We start from the raw sequence: 16,713 nt of genomic DNA, 5'->3' as shown, positions 1-16,713 counted from the left end.
ATGTCTTGTGGCCGCATTGCATTCTGGTCTGTTAATGGAGAAATTGGTATCTCTGCCTCTCCTATGATGGATTTCATTTGGGTAGAAAAGGTAATCCCTGGATTACATTTACCTTGAACCCTGAAACTGAGCACCAGGTTGAATTAAATTGTAGGCCAGTGTGGCTTGAGGAACAGCTGATACCTGGAGGTTTGCGAGAGTTTAAATGTCACAGGGGAATGGATGTGATGTGATGACGGGAGAGTGGTTGAAGCAGACTCGCTGAAGGATTTCAATATGATTCCATTATTATCCTATTGGGTGTGTGGAAACTTGTCTTCCTTGAAACTACATTTAATGTCTACTTGGAATAGAATATGTCACCCACTTACTGTAGCTAATAGTTTCTTTACTGTACCTTTAAAAATAGTTATTGTAGAAGTCATGACACAATCCACTTTGCTCCATTTCCATGCTGTTTTCCCATTTCACTTTCACACAGTAACTCCATAAGCATATCCACCAGTTATATTTCAAATGATTAAATAATGTAAAATGAGTGACATATCCCTTTAAAAGCAAGGCTGAGGATTAAATCTTATTGATCACTAACCAAGCCTTGTCTTACAACCGTTAACAAGAGTTATCAGTTATGTTAATGATCATAAATGAGGTCTAATTAATGCATTAATTAGCACATATTTCTATAACATATCCACTGCTATCTTGAAGCATTAGGAGTTATTTATTGTAGTCTCAAGAAAATCATATTTTCTTCATTAATATGCAAATCTATGCAGCAACATACACCAAAATCTAATCAAATCATCTACTCTATAGGGGCAACCTGTGGTATAAGGATGACGTTTCTATCATGTATTGTTTAGGAGTTGTTGCGTTCATAAGAATGTGTCTACACACACAGACAGACGTCACCATGACAACATAATGTCCTGAATACCATGTACCATGGTGGAGGGACATACAGTTTTCCTGCCTATGTATTTTTCAGAAAAATTGGATCTGTTAGTGCTTTGTTGGCAATGCGATAATGAGATAATTTCTCTCAACATTGCATGCAAGCCATTCCAGGCCCTAAGCTGCCAGAATAATAAGAATGAGTGGATAAAAGGGAATTCAAATGTGATTGAAATGTGACTTATGTGATTTTTTAATACTTATTATTTTACATTTTTCATTTTGAAAACGGATACAAATAGTAGGTTGTCACTGACAACCTACTATTTGTATGCGTGGGAAATTAGAGCTGACCACTGTGTATATGTACCTCAGGTACATGTACACAGAGTGGTCAGCTCTAATAATCAGCTCTAAATCTGCTCTAATAGCTCTAATCAGCGCTAATAATCAGCTCTAAATTAGAGCTGACCTCAGGTACGTGTACACAGAGTGCATGTGGCCAGCTCTAATTGTCCCACATTGTCTCCAGCATTGCAGATCTGACCCGGTTTGTATAGATTTATTGGCATTATGAAATAGCGAGCAAAACTAGAATTAGTGGAACTGGCTTGGATTTCACACATTTTGACCCATTCCTCTTCACTGATATGAATTTCCAATTCTTTTTCCCATTTCTGTCTAATGTAATTGGTTGAATGACCTTTGGCATCTTATATTCATAGTATTCTGTTACATCACCACACGGCCATCTTGGTAGGAAAATAACAGGTGATTGTAACAAATTAACAGGTGATTACAATCAAATGACAAACACAGCCAATGAGCTATATTTGTAGGAAATGCATGTGACATCATGGGAATACAATGAATACCTGTTTATATGGCCGAGACTAGTCCTCTCTTCCCACCATTCATTCTATGAGACATTCTATGAGCAAAATTTGTCTTTCACAGTGTGGAAGCTATCCAATCCAATATTTTGGGTGATGGTCCAGTATGATGGAATTCCTCTCCAGCTCCGCTGTTTAAACTGCTATCTAGCTTTGCTGGGGTAAATTGGGGGTCGCAAGCTAACCAACCCAAGATTCACCCGAGTGAGTTCTTGCTGGAGGCTCCAAAGCCTTGGGCGGGCATCTTGTGTGAGGGTATTCATTTCCTTGCGTCGCGATCTACTTTTTCCCAGGGAAGAAGTCACTGAAGTCTTTCCACCATGGTGACTGGTTGTTTGGCTTTAACTGGTTCTATAGGAAAAAACCCTTGGCTCTATCGGGTCCTCGGCCACTTCTGCCATGTTGTCATACGTCTGGGTCCCGATGTTTAGGAATACTCTCAATTTAGCTGGGAATGGAGTTTTAAAACGGATTCCTTTTTCCTTGAGGACTTTCCTATTCGCAGCATATTTGCCATTCAGATGGACCTCCTTCTTCATCCGTGTTGCGACGAGGACTTATTCTTTCACTTGGTATTCAAGGAACTATACCACAATTGATCTTGGCTGTGCGTCTTTAGGGGGTTTCGGTGCGTAGCGCTCTATGGGCCCGCTCTATTTTTAGATCCATCTCTCAGAATGGTTCAAATTCTTTTTTTCACAAGCTTTTCCACAAAAACTCAGACATACAGGCCCCCCTCTGTTTGTTATTCCTTTTGGATCGCCCATTCAAGTCTGTCATTTTTGCTTGGAGGGTCTCTTGATCTTTCAGAATTTGAGTGCTAGTATCCCACACCTCCAGGTTCCATGTCTCAATCTCCATGATACCCTGATTTTCAGAGGCGTCCGTTCTCATAATGGCAGTGCATAATTCACCTGAGGTGTCGTTGAGCTGTCGTTGCATTTCCCTCTTAAATTCACCCAGTTCTTCCCTCACGTCCTGCCGTATTTCTACCTTCAAGTCGCTCCGTTCTTTCATCAAATCCTTTTTAATATCCCGGATTTCCTTACTAAGGCTGTGGAAGCCTGAACAGAGTGCCATGGGGTTCTCAGTTTTTGATGTAGATTTGGTAGCACCCACCCCACCATTACCAAAGTTGTCTTCCCCATCCTTTTTCCTTCCCCCTGTCCATGATCTAGGCCGTTTAGTTCTTTAATTTGGGGGTAAAAATTAGACCGAGAAGGAGATTTACTTTCAAGCAGCCATTTGTTGTCAGGGACAATAAACTTGCAGGGAAATTAACACTTGGGCAACTCGTTCCATTGTCTTGACATTGCTGTCTCTGATCTGGGCCTACAGTTTCACATATAGCCCTGTGTAAACAAACCACAGGCAAGTCAATTCAGACTTGGGAGTTAAGGTCGGTAATGGGGAGCCTCACGAGCCAGATGAATCTCGCGAGTTGACCACGCTGTGTAAAGCATCCGGCCTTCCTCTCCCTGAGAGTGATTTCACTCGGGGGCGTTGGCGCCTAACAATATTTACCATTTGAACAATATTATCAGTCAAGTTAAGAAAAACTGCAATGCACCTATTGTTCAACGTGATATATTACATTTAGTCAAGGCAGCAGCTGTGTTTAGTATAATTTTGAAAACAACAAGAGCCTTTGACTTGCAGTAAAACAGACAGTAGTAGCTTCTGACTGTGCATCCCATAGACTTTTCATGGGCAATAATGGCGATAGGAAAAACTAATTACACCAGTGTTATCCTTTAAATTGCTGAACAGATGGGCAGGAAAGGCAGACATAAAATGCTATCTGATACAATGAACATAAAGTAATCAGCACACAATCAGTTTATACGTGAGAAAAAATACATTATCCACCACTGTGTAACACAACTCTCCTCACCACGTCTTCTGTATGTTTCTAGAGATATTTTTTCAGCCGGTCTTGAAAGAAGGCATTATTGGGCATGTAACATGTAATTATTATGCAATTCTACCATGAGAAATTACACTTTCACTCCACCTGAGCGAACCCCATCAATAAACAGCGGACACGTGGCGCTCACAGTGTACAAATGGATTCTTTAAACTGTATAAACCTCTGTCACAATGGGCTCTATCCTCTGTTGCTGCCTGATGAGCAGAGTGTTCAGAGTCAACACAAGTTAAAGATTTGCTCAGCTGCCATTGCTAGATAAGTACAAATTTGCATTGGATTCATTCCTTCAAGTCTTCAAATGTGTATGTGAGTGGCTGTGTGAGCGGCTTTGGGTGTGTGAGAGAAAGGATGATGTGTGTGTGTGTGTGTGTGTGTGTGTGTGTGTATGGTGCTACGGTATGGCTGTTTGCCTTCTCAGATCGGTTTTCCACCACTGGCCGCCATGGCAGTCTATCATGAACTTGGCTTTCAGCTGGGAGGTGACTGACCGGTCACCCTCACTCGGTGGGAATTGCCTCTGCAGTCTTGCCTGGAGGGAAGTAATGGAGATGGCGCGGCGCTCCTCTTAACTGAGGATTGTGGCGGCCACTTTGACAGAGGTCATCCCTCTGAAAACCCCCCCGTCCCTGTCAGCTCTCTCACCTTCATCAGATCCCTTAACGCCATTGTGGCCGAGAGAGCCGACCTTTACTATAAAAAGCACTCCAACGTGTCCGGCGCGTTGTCACATCACGCATGAGTGTGCGGACGCGTAAATGAAGCTCGCTTTGTTTTGTCTCAAATTATCTCTCGGCTCCGGCGGCAGCGAGAGCCCATTTCCTCGCTTTAGCAGTTATCCTATATTCCTCATCCTCGGGGCTCTTTTGGAGATCAGATTTTAAAATGTCAGCGATGCACAAATCATGAGGAGCCATCTGTGACTCAGGTCCTTCTGTCAACATGTTCTTTGCATTGTCTGCCGCCCCGTTTTTTGCTCCGAACAAAGAATTAATTTCTCTTGAATTCATTTTACCATTTCGTTATGAGAATCTAATGACAGTTCTGCCAGTCTCTGCTCAGTTTAATGCACCTTGAATCAGGGATTGGCACATGCAAGCGTTCTGTGCTATGGACACTACCATTAATGTTCCTGCCCGGGTTGATAGAAGCTGCTCCAGTATCTGTGTGTGCCCATCTCCAAATCCTATCATTGCTGTACTGGAAGCCTATGCCAACTGGGTGCATTTCTCTGCAGGCTAGAAGGCATTTTCAACTTTTTTTCCCATTTGAAATGCAGAAGTAGCAGACAATGACATTTGGTATTCCGAAATGATGAAGCTCCATTTCTGACGTATTTTAATAGTAATAACAATAATAATGATAATAACAGCAACGATAATAACTTTATTTGCACAGCACTTTTCTAAAAACAATGTTTACAAAGTGCTCTACATACGATAAAACACAAAAAGACAGTAATGTAGAAAGCACCACAATTAAACAAGATAAAGCTAGATAAGATAAAAGATAAGTATGAAAAGAAAAAGGAGAATACAACAAATGGTAATGTATGGAAGAGGAATAGGGCCACATGTCTCAGAATTAAGATTAATCTGTATTTGAGTTCTGAGATTAATCTTAGAATTCTGTGAATGAAGTCAGAACTCCTTTTTCTTTTTCACATGTGGCCCACATCCCCTCCCGTAGCAATGAGTTGCATCAACTTTATGGCTGCGTTTTAATCAATGTCCTACACTGCAAATGTGCCCCTGGTGGATGTCCTTGTCACTCCTAAGCCACAACCCCGTCTTGGCAAAAAAATGTGGCCGATTTTGAAACATTGCTTTGTTCCTTTCAGGCAATAACTCTGATAACTGGCAGTGAGTTCCCCAAGCACATAAATCATTATGCACAGCGGGAACAGTATACTTTGCACTAGAAATGATCGCACTGTAAACACCGAACAACTTGTCATCGCTTGTTGTCATTCATTCCCTAGGAAAACAATCACATCACTCTATGATTAACTCCCGTTTTCAACACAGACATCTTGGCCCAATCTCTAGTTCAGTTTAATAGAGGTTTACCAGACGTTTTTTTCTTGTCAACATCTCATCAATTCCACATATTTACAGGCACAGTACTGTATGGACGATATTCCCCTCTGCACTGGGAAATATGTCTTTGATATGCTCTTATCTCTTCCTCAAGTAAAGGGCATAATAATAGGCAGAAGGAATTCTCAGTTATAGAAATGCTAACAGACAATCATTCCTATGTGTAGGAATGACTGTAACGTCCATTGATGTGTTCCTTGAAATTAGGTAATTGATACTTCTTTGCTGAAAATTAGGCAATTAATCCCTTATATGCTGGTGAGTAGCTACTTGAAATTGAATTAAACCTATCACCTTCCCTGAGAGTCACACAAATGAGACTGCACAGCGAGACTGGAATATGACTCCCCTCTACCAAAAATGACTAAGCTCTAGTAGCCTCCTGTAGAGTTCACAGCACTGTTGCATCTCACTGTTGTACCCCACAGCTATCCAGATGGCTCATCCATGTACAGTGCAAAACAGTGATACAAGCAGCTCATCTACAGGCTTCCTAATAGCATCCCACTGTTACACTGAGCACAGTGATGAACACAGGCAATGATTGAGTATATTTAATACTAATGCCATGGCTCATTCCTCAGGGTGTGTATCCTACATCACCCCACCCTCTTATCTACGCTATATAAAAATATAATGGTTAATTTATTTGTTTACTTATTCAGCTTTTGTGATTTTTCACTGCTTTGTTTGCCGCAAATTGCGCTATAGTATGGCTCAACAACATTGCACAAATAATTAACTGCACAAAGGAGCACAGCTACAACACTATACAGTGCATATAGAAACTGGAGAGCTTCCTTGATTAGTAATGAGATGATGTGAAATCAGTCAGCCTAACCTTTATTAAAGAGGAGGAAATGAACTTGGAGGAAACTGGATACTGTAGCTGCCTTGCAATACACAGAGACATAAAATATTGAGGGAACACATTTGCACACTCCCATCAGAGACCTGCAGCAGCACAACACATTATCACACCAACACATAACAACTCCTTCAGCACGTTAAGACATTTTGACGGTCTCTTTGTAGCCGTTTTTATCTTCCTTAAAATGTAGTCACGTCTGGTGAAGCTTTTCCAGTGCCACGACACAAAATATACAAGTATTTAAATTGGCGAGACGTCTGATGTTTGCGTACAATTAAATGATTCCATTGGACATTCTGGAGAAAAATGTGTTAATAATAAAATGTAGCTCTACAAACGGTGTTAAAACTGCACTAGACAATTTTGCACTTTACTTTTGATCTATTAGATGTAACTTCTTAAGCTATATAACCGTAGAAAAGTTCTAGTTATGTCACTTCTGAAAATGCTTTGGTCTATCTCAACACTACTCTGGATGGAAAGCTAATTACATATTGATACAAAGTTTACTTCAGATGTAATAATGTCGAGGAAGGTCCTAATTTTCGGAGACTGTCCCATAACTGAAAGGCCATAGGTTTGATCCCTCAAAAGTAGGTATACATTTTTATATACATTATTAATACTCACTGTATTATCAAATATTTTTCCTGTTTCTAGGTATGCTTTAGGTCATGGCTGGAAATTTGACAATTGAGCAGACGAAAATAACAAAAATTACACAGCTTTGTTTATCATTATTATTATTTTTCAGAATTGTATACCTACTTTTGAAACCCCCAGCATATGTGCGTGTGTCTCAGAGGTTGAACGCTGAGAAATAAATTCTTGATTTCATTGAGTGGTGTAATTTGGTGAAGTGATCTAATAGAAAACGAGAAGGCACTCTGTAGAGTGCAAACCTCCGCCCACGCTGAACAATTCTCCATCTTGCAAAGCTGCAGCCTCTGTAATGGTGTATGTTTGCTAATGGTGTGATCGTTTGTCTTCTGGGATTGATTTTGTGACAAAATGGCATGTGAGTGCAACGCTGTGTAGCAGCCGACTTGGAAGTCCTGGATGTCGGACTCCCCCACTGGCACGTGAACGCAGCACAATAGTTGTGGCTAAAAACACAAAAATAGTCTAATGGCAGAAATCCCAGATCTGGATCATCACCAACGTCTCCTCTCAAATGATAAAAGAAGAAAGCGTTGGGCTCCTTCCTCTCTCCCCTGTGAGGCTGTTAGTGTCACGTTACAGCTACTAATTTCTTTCTGTCTCTTGTCTCCTTCTCCTCTGTCTTCACAGCTACACTGGGGACCTTGGACTTCAGTTTGCTCTATGACCAGGAAAACAATGCACTGCACTGCACCATCAACAAAGCCAAGGTGAGCAGCCATGATGATTATGATGATGGTGTTTACAAAAGCAAAACTTCATGTTCTTCAGATTCAAATCCCAATTGTTTATATGAATAGTTTACCTAGATGTTAATTTACTGTACAGAAATGTACAGTAAATTACAACTGTACAGAGATTAATGATATTCTGACATTATGAAATCTTTCAGTCATGCAACCTATAGTAACACTCTTTAAAAGTGTCTGTGTAAAACCAGATTAACTTGACTCTTTCCTTTTGTCAAAATCAGCAGTATACTTTGGTTATATTTAATATTCTAACATGCAACAAATAATTTGCATTCATATGTACTTATCAGTTGATCTAAATTGCATTCTCCATATGTATCTAGCAGTTGATATAGATGAGGGTGAACTGATCCTGAATCTTGTGGCCATGATTAAGATGTTTCTGATTTTTCACACTGGTGAAATCTTTCATACTGACAATAAAAGGAATATACTTCTAGTTCATTAACTATGTCTTATGCTCTCAAATTGCAATTATCCTGTGCCAGAGTGGTACCTCTAGTTCAAACAGTATCCATCTGAAACTCCATACTAAAACATTTTTTTAAGTTGTAAACTGGTACTTAGTAATATGTACTTGTGAAATACAGCAACGGTCATAATGTCAACATGTGAGCACAAATGTGCCGCTGCCATATTTATCTCACTTAACTTGGCTCAGTTTTCCCTCCAGTGGTTAAAATGAGCAGCTGGTATTCAAGGATAATTGTCCTAAGATACGTCATTTGGTAAAAAAAAAAAAATTCTTCCTCTCCTCAGCTCTACACGCCCACTGTCTGCATTTTTTTTTATATTGCACAGTAGGTGGAGAGTACAAGTTATTATACAAGTTAAACTGCCATTGGGGTAATTCCACTAGTAACAAGTGTTTCAAGAAAATCCTTCAAGCAAGCTGATTTGTATTGGAAACAAGTTAAATTATCTCACCCATTGGCAGATTTTATCACTTGTTTTCAGAAAAATAAGATTTTAAGACTCAATACTATTAAATGACTTGTCAAGATGGATATTTTTGCCCTCATCCTATTTTACAGATGCATTGGCAAACAGGATACAGTTAGCGACTCAACAAGTCCCACAGTTGTGTGGGAGAGACGTTTACCTCTACTCTCGTCTCACAAAACATTCATTATTTCTAATCCATTGCTTGCAGAGGAACCAAGGACATGCCACCCACCAAAAAAATGTCATTGTGTTGCTTAACTCCCATGAAAAGCTAATAACTAGCTTCCCTGCATTACAGTATACTAACTTTCCGAAAAACAACCCACTAAACCGCTAATTGCTAGCATGAGCTACTGACGAACACGCAAAACAAGCTAATGGCAGTATTCAGGAGGCAAATTATAACCACTGTCCATTCCAACAACAAACACACAAATATTTTTTGTGGATTTGTAGTGTCTACATTCTGCCAGTTTGCGTTTCAGTCAGTAACTTTCAAAATGAAACAAATAATAAGCAGGGGGTGCAAAATTTTAACTTATCGACAAATACAGCTAGCAGGTGTATTTTGTCTACCACAGACTGCTTCGTAGGTATTTCTTATGTGAAAATGACCATTAATTTGTTTATTTTTTGACAGATATGGGTTCTTGAAGGCTGATGCTGATATTTTGCACCAACATTCACTATTAAAGCTCCTCATTTTCATACCAAAAAAATCCCCAAATTCCAAATACTCAGTGGATGTCCAGTTTAGATCAATACTGCAATAAATATGTAATCAATCAAACTGCATCATATCCGTCATATCAGAGGTGGATGACACTGACAGGATCAGTCTAACCCTAATTCATATCAACTAAGCTTGCCAGCACCAGTTTCACAATAGTACCCCTACTTTAGCGAAGCCAGAGTCCAGAGGTGACGTCCTCTACGATTCCCTCCGCTGTGCTTGCTGTGATGAAGCGGTGGCTCTGACAGGCGCGGCTGTCGTCAGCGGCCATAACTCTGCCTGTCTGTCTGGCTGGACGGATGGTCCGGAGGAAAGTGGGCAGCGGAGGAGACAGACTTGGCATGAGAGTCGGGCAGCGGTGTGGGCACCAGGCCATCTTGATTGATGGCAGCCATTCGCGATACTGCTCAACTCCTGGACGTCAACCGCTGCCTCGCCAAACCGCGGAGAAAAAAAATGCTTCTTCTCTCGCAAATATATTCCATTTCCCTGGTTTAGTTTGCTTACTAAATCCCTCGCTGTTCTTTCTTATCATGGATTATTTTTTGTCGATTTCGCTGCCAAGTCCATATTCAGTTCAGTAGTAAGTCTATACTGCACGTGATTTGGCATATGGTCCCTCCATCTCAAAGAAGCGGCTCTCTAATTAAAGCCTATAGACCCTGGTTCATGGAAGAACTGGTTGCTACTGGGAGCAGGGAGAAACACTTTTTTTGTATTCTAATGAATTCTGGGGATTGATATCGATCCCCGGTGAGCCGGTGAGTGTAAAGGGTGAAGGTGTGCGGTGGCGACAGGGTTTTCTATTTATGCAGCAGTGGTACCTCACATGTACAGTGAATACATTATCACAGCGCAGTTGGCATTTACTAAGGAAAACAAGCCAAAATAAATGGCGTTCAAGGCGGAAACTGACAAAAGGTCACTCGACAACATAACCAAAACAAACAAAAGGAGTTAAAAGAGGGTCTGAAAGGCCACTGATCTGATAATTTTTCCAAAATGGAAAACAAGCTGAATAGAATTTACATAAAAAAACCCCAGAGTTGTACAGAAACCGAAAAGGAAAACAACTGAAATGCGGGGATTATTATGATCTATTCTGCCCTGCAGCAACTCTTTCACTAAAGCACTGGCCCAGCAGGCTTTCAGTCAGCTGAAGTGGCCAGTGCAGCTGTCTCATTTTCAACTTAACAAGATCAAATGCCACATTCACGTGCTGGTTGGAAGGTTCGACATCTGGGACTTCCAAGTCGGCTGCTAAACCGCAATGCATTCATGTGACAAACGATAAACAAACATTGCCTAACAAGCTAATTTAACGAATTTCATATAAACAAATGTTAGTTATGAGAACAAATGTGTAATATAGGCGCATGTTTTGCAGACACAAAACCTGATTTTTACAGCATGTTGAGAAGGTTAAAGGCTATTATTGTGTCATAACTCAGAAACAGGGAAACTAAAGGGGGGCAAGATAAAAGAACCAAAAACCTATAAGCTATTTCCTTAAAAAGCTGTTTCGCTTTTTTTTTGGAATTGGAAAAAAGGATAATCTTCCCATTGATACCCATTTATTTCTTGCATTTTCATTCAAATAAGATTGGCTTGTCCTAGGGTCATAAAACTTCAAACTGTTTTTTTGACGGGGAGCCTCTTTGACCATTTCTGGAGTCACAAATAGGCCAGCCTGGTCGAGCGGAGAGATATTTTCCCTCATCCGATGTTTTAATCTTATGCCCTCTAATTTTCCCCTCCATTCACCCTCTAAACACAACACAGACAAGATGCTACCTGCATTATTGCCCTCCAACTGAGTTGCCGATCATCATCTGTACCACACTCTCTCTCCTTTTTCTTTCTCCTCTCACATTATGAAGCCAATTAAAAAATATTTTGTCACTATCTTTTTTTAGTGCTTTTGATGAGTTAAAAAAAGGAATGAGTAATTCACTGTTACTTGACTAGAGGGCAATCTCTGTCTTATCCACCTTACTGACCACAAAAATAACTTGGATCGCTAGTGCAATTACAATACTGAGGCCAATTTTTGGCACTGATAGGCTTACAGATACAGACATCTAGAAAACTGTGTGATTGTTACCAACTGCACTCGGTAATCTTCTTTTTAATTAATTTGTAGGTGGAAATGATGTGTTCTGAACCGTGCAGTAAGGATGAAGGTACTAGGACAAATAGCCCCATAGACTTTCCCTTGTTAACATTTAATTAAAGCTTTTGCCTTGACACGAGCTGACATGTCGACATAGTGAGAGCTAGAATTACATGATAATTTCCTTTTTTAGTTTTAATGAAAAGTATTTTTACAAGGTAAAATTTTCTCTTATTGCTAGGGAAAGCCAGGTTTATTTCTTTGTTTTGCTGCTGGATTCCAAAGGAGAAATTCTGATATAGGCTACCTGATGTTATCTAATAAGGGTATTTACCTTTGAGATAACATCATGTGAGATATGTCATCTCATAGGGGTATTTACCTTGCCAAAGTGAGCTTTGTTTCATGTCCACACTGACACCCATGCCATCGAGCAAATCACTGCTTGAGGGGGAAACCTGACATTCAATCTGAACCAAAGACATTACAGTGACATCAAATACTGCTTCAATTAAGCATGCGGGTGCGCAAATGGTAGCTGCAAGCGATGATGCCTATCTTGGCATCTGTCAATCAAATAGAAAGTTATTAGAAAGATAGTAGTGTGTAATTTATGGCTGTTTACTTATTCCATGAAATGATTCAATTAAGATAAGTGTAGCATAATGAAGCCTTGATTTACTAGGGACCTTTAACCTCTAGAGCTGTGTAAAGGAAGCTCTGCTGACAGATGAGGAACATTCTCCCATCGTACGGCACACATTAAAGCGCTCCACACTACTTAAGTCACCCATGATGAAGTCACTGGAGCACCCATTTCACAATGTGAACGTAATGACAGACTTATCCTAACATGTATGCTTTGCTGAAAGTCTTTGTTAGAACGAGGACGTCCTTCATCTGCCTGGTCAGAAATGAACATTGTTCAGTTGAGATTCCTAGTTTACACTCACAGTTTGACCTGTTCCTCGCTGGCTAATGTCACTCCATTTAGCTGTACCATCTTTACAGGCTCCTCACCCCACTTATTGAATTAAGCCACAGGGAAAAAAAATCCCTTGTAATAGCTCACATGACTGAAATTAGTCCATTTGTGCCCTTTGAAATTGCTACTAATTGATTTAAAAGGGAATACATGCATGTGCACGTTCAAAGAGAGACAGAAATAGCTCAGAGCTGTATGAGAGATAACAGCTCTTCCTCTGCATGGTAGCCGTCTCCATTGGCTGGAGCAGCTGGGCTGTCTGGAATCATGATGGCTCCAGCACAGATAAAGGTTTTTGGTCACACTAAGACACACTTTGGTTGGTTTCACTCTCACATAGACTGCCTTAGCTGCCCCTGAGTGAATTGTATTGGAGTGACTCACGGCCCTGGCTCCAAAACCTCAGACATCCTTAGAGTGGGTCCTGCTGGAAGAGTTGATACTAGGGTAAAGCTCCATGATACCAGTGATTTTTAAAGTCACAAGGAAACGGCATCTTGCTTCTGTAATTTGATGTATTTGTGGCTGAAACAGGATTTTTAGGTGGGATATAACGCCTAGAGGGATAGTTTAAAAGTGGGTGGGTAGGATCGTAAAAAACATGGAAAGAGAAAGGCAGTAAAGCACATCGTAGTGTGGCTGGAGAAGCAATCCACTGTGAAATGCTTTGTACATAATCTTGAGCTTCATAAATTCCAGATTCTTCAATATAAGTTCCAGCCACCAGAACACAACCATGGTGCTGGAAAAGGAAACTGTTGCTATAGAGAATTAGCTAACGAGGTGAAAAAGTCACCTTTCATTTCATTGTGACTTTAATCGAATTCGACTTCTCTAAATAATCATACATTTACTTTGCATAACAAAACAACATAGTCTCACAACAGTGCAGCTTTGAACACAATACAGTGGAAACTTCATGCAGCACCACCCCCGCTCCCCCCTCCCCCGAGTCTGTACTGCTCTCCCAAGCCTCCTCTTATGGGCACAGGCGTAAAATGACAATGAATGGACTTTCACAGTATTTAGTACACACATTTTCTTTTCCATTATCCTTTCAAGGTCCTTTATCACCCTCCCCAGACTTAAACTCTTAGCACTTACCACTCTTAACACAAACATTTTCTTAGCAAAATTGTCAGTCTCTAATTACTTTTGTTTTCATTACATTCATTTCTAAACATGTAATATCCTTAGTTGATCATTTAATATGTGCCCATTATTTGTTACGTTGCATATACAGTACTGTACAATATAAAGAACCATTTTTAAGAAATTCACTAAAATTAACTTTTTTCCTGAAATAGCAAATAGGCTTACTTCAACAGGGATACCGCTGAGGCCAGGGATCTTTCCTGTGTGACACCCTGTGTGACACAACTTAAATACTACATGGACTTTGTCTGTGATTAGTCCTTCACACGTTAATTTCTGTTCAGATGTTAATCTGATATTAAATTTGTTGAAGAACCCATGGAGTAACAACATTTTAAAGAATTATATACAGAGAGATATGATGGAAGAATGCTGGACTCACCGGGGGGACATATTAATTACATTTAGACACAAAAGGGAAAACCATTGCTGTGTACTCAGAGTCTACAGGCACTTGAAAATAAGAGCATAAATGGTGTGCTACTAAGCTACTAGTCCATCAATCATCCTGGAACGACAGCCTTGCTAAAAAACAAACTTCAGCTACCTGCCTTTCTAACTTGCTTGAAGCAAACATAAATAACCCTCGATTCCCATCCAGTACCATTGTAAATCTCACCAAATAGCATTCTGCCACTTCCTTTAGCACCTCTCACCTCAGGTGCAATGGTTTTATAATATGTTTTTGATAAAAAAAAATAATAAAACATCAACAAACAACATGCTTCCTCTGCAGGTGATAACATTACAATGCACCATGGCCTGGCCAGACATGATAGTGTCTCATTTTACTCCAATTACACTGCAGGAATTCTTCAAGTTGGTCATGGCATCCTAATCATCTACCTGCATTCTAGACTCCATCACCACTAAATTATCGAAAGAACTATTCTCTGCGGTAGGCCCATCTGTACCTAATGATATACTAGTTCTTGCTCCTGTAGCATTGTTCCGGCTTCACTGGAAGTCACAGCCACAATTAAAGATGCCGAGACTCAACCGTGATGAAGATCTGAAAAATTACAGGCCAATTTCCACTATTCCATGTCTCTTAAAAATACTACAAAAAGTTGTAGCTCAGCAGATCACTCACTCTCTCAATTTAAACATCTAGAACCTCCTCCTGTCCGCCTTCAGACCTCAGCACAGCACTGAGACAGCTTTAATCAAAATAACAAATAACCTGCTATTGGCCACAGACAAGGGCTCTGTGTCAGTCTTCGATCTCCTGGACCTTCGATACTGTTGATCGTGACATCTTCCTGGAAGGCTTACAAAATCTTGTTGGCATCCACATCACTGCCCCTAAGTGATTTCGCTCACACCTGACGACTACAATTTGTTATCCTAGATGACAAGTCATGTCACGCCTGTTCTGAGGTCTGTTTTGGCATACCCCAGGGTTCAGTTCTGGGTCCTCACTTATTCTCACTCAATATCTTCCTCCTGTGTATATCATCTGTAGTTATGTCCCACTCTGCAGATTGATGCACAACTTAACATGGCAACAAAACAATCCTGTATTTTAGAAATTAAAAGATGGATGATGTTCTTCTGCTCAGTGCAGATAAAACTGAAATGCTAATTTTAGGCTCTAAGCTGCAAAGAACAATTTCAATGTCGGCACCGTGAGAACAAAGGATTCTCTAAAACATGTTGGTTTTATCTTTGATTCTGGCCTCTCATTTGACAATAGCATCAAAGCAATATCCAAAACAGCATGTTTTCTCCTTGATTAGGCATTTCCTCTCCTTTACCAACATAGAGAAGCTCATCCATGCTTTTGTTTCCTCCACAATTGGCTACGGCAATGCATTGCTCTGTGGCTGCCCCAGCTCTGCACTTAGAAATATCTAACTTATTCAAAACTTAGCCTTACACAAACCAGAAAACACAAACATAATACCGCAGTCTTGGTCTCTCTTCACTGGTTTATTGCAAATGCATGTGTTGGTTATAAAGTCCTACTTCTAACGCAAAAGGCTTTACTTGGCCTCGCGTTTCAATATATTGCTGATTTTCTTTTCCCTATAAGCCCAGTCATACTTCCTGGCATCCCTCCTCGTCATCCCAAGCATTTGAAAGTAAACAGCTGGGGATAGTCTTTTCTCATCGTACCACCTGCCTCTAGAAAACAACTGTCCTTGTCAAGGAATCAGACACTGTCTCGGTATTTAATTCCAGACTCAAGACCCATTTATTCAGCACCGCCTACCTTAAATCTCAGCTGCAGTGTTTCATTCTCTTACTGCTCCTGCAGACTGCCCTTTCATTGGCCGGTACTCCCACACATTTATGTGGGCACGCACGCATGCACACACACACAACCACACACACACAAGCTTTGGCCTGGTCTCTTGGAGATGTGCTTGTTCTTTTGTATTCATTATCCTTGTTTGTATCTGTTTTTGTGTCCCTTATTTTGTGTAAAGCTGTTCTTGCCAAATCTGTTTATTGAAAGTGCTCTATAAATAAATTTGACTTGACTTGTAATCCCTGCATTACACAGGAGAAAATCTGGAAAAAATGCTTTCTTTTTATTATTTATTTCATGTCTTGTTTAACCTGTATTTGCATGTCTTGTTTAACTTGTATTTTAGTAAATATTGATTCAATTCTTAATACATATTCCCACAAGGATATTCAGTAAGAAACAATGAATAGCTGCTATGTGCTGGTGCTA

The 16,713-nt window shown here is 40.2% G+C and overlaps 1 protein-coding gene across 1 annotated transcript in view; it reads left to right on the top strand.

The window, feature by feature from the left end:
- Nucleotides 1-16,713, top strand: part of doc2b (double C2-like domains, beta) — a 103,725-nt gene that overhangs the window by 34,605 nt on the left and 52,407 nt on the right. The window contains exon 2 of the mRNA XM_071513488.1: nt 7,978-8,057. Within this exon, the coding sequence (XP_071369589.1) occupies nt 7,978-8,057 (80 nt within the window). The remainder of the gene's footprint in view (nt 1-7,977; nt 8,058-16,713) is intronic.

The sequence above is a fragment of the Centroberyx affinis genome, unplaced genomic scaffold (genome assembly GCF_046629955.1).
Source record: "Centroberyx affinis isolate AG114_WGS23_722 - 3 ecotype Tasmania unplaced genomic scaffold, CSIRO-AGI_Caff_v1 ptg007210l_1, whole genome shotgun sequence".
NCBI classification, from domain to species: domain Eukaryota; kingdom Metazoa; phylum Chordata; class Actinopteri; order Beryciformes; family Berycidae; genus Centroberyx; species Centroberyx affinis.
This window is presented reverse-complemented; position numbering and strand designations above follow the sequence as displayed.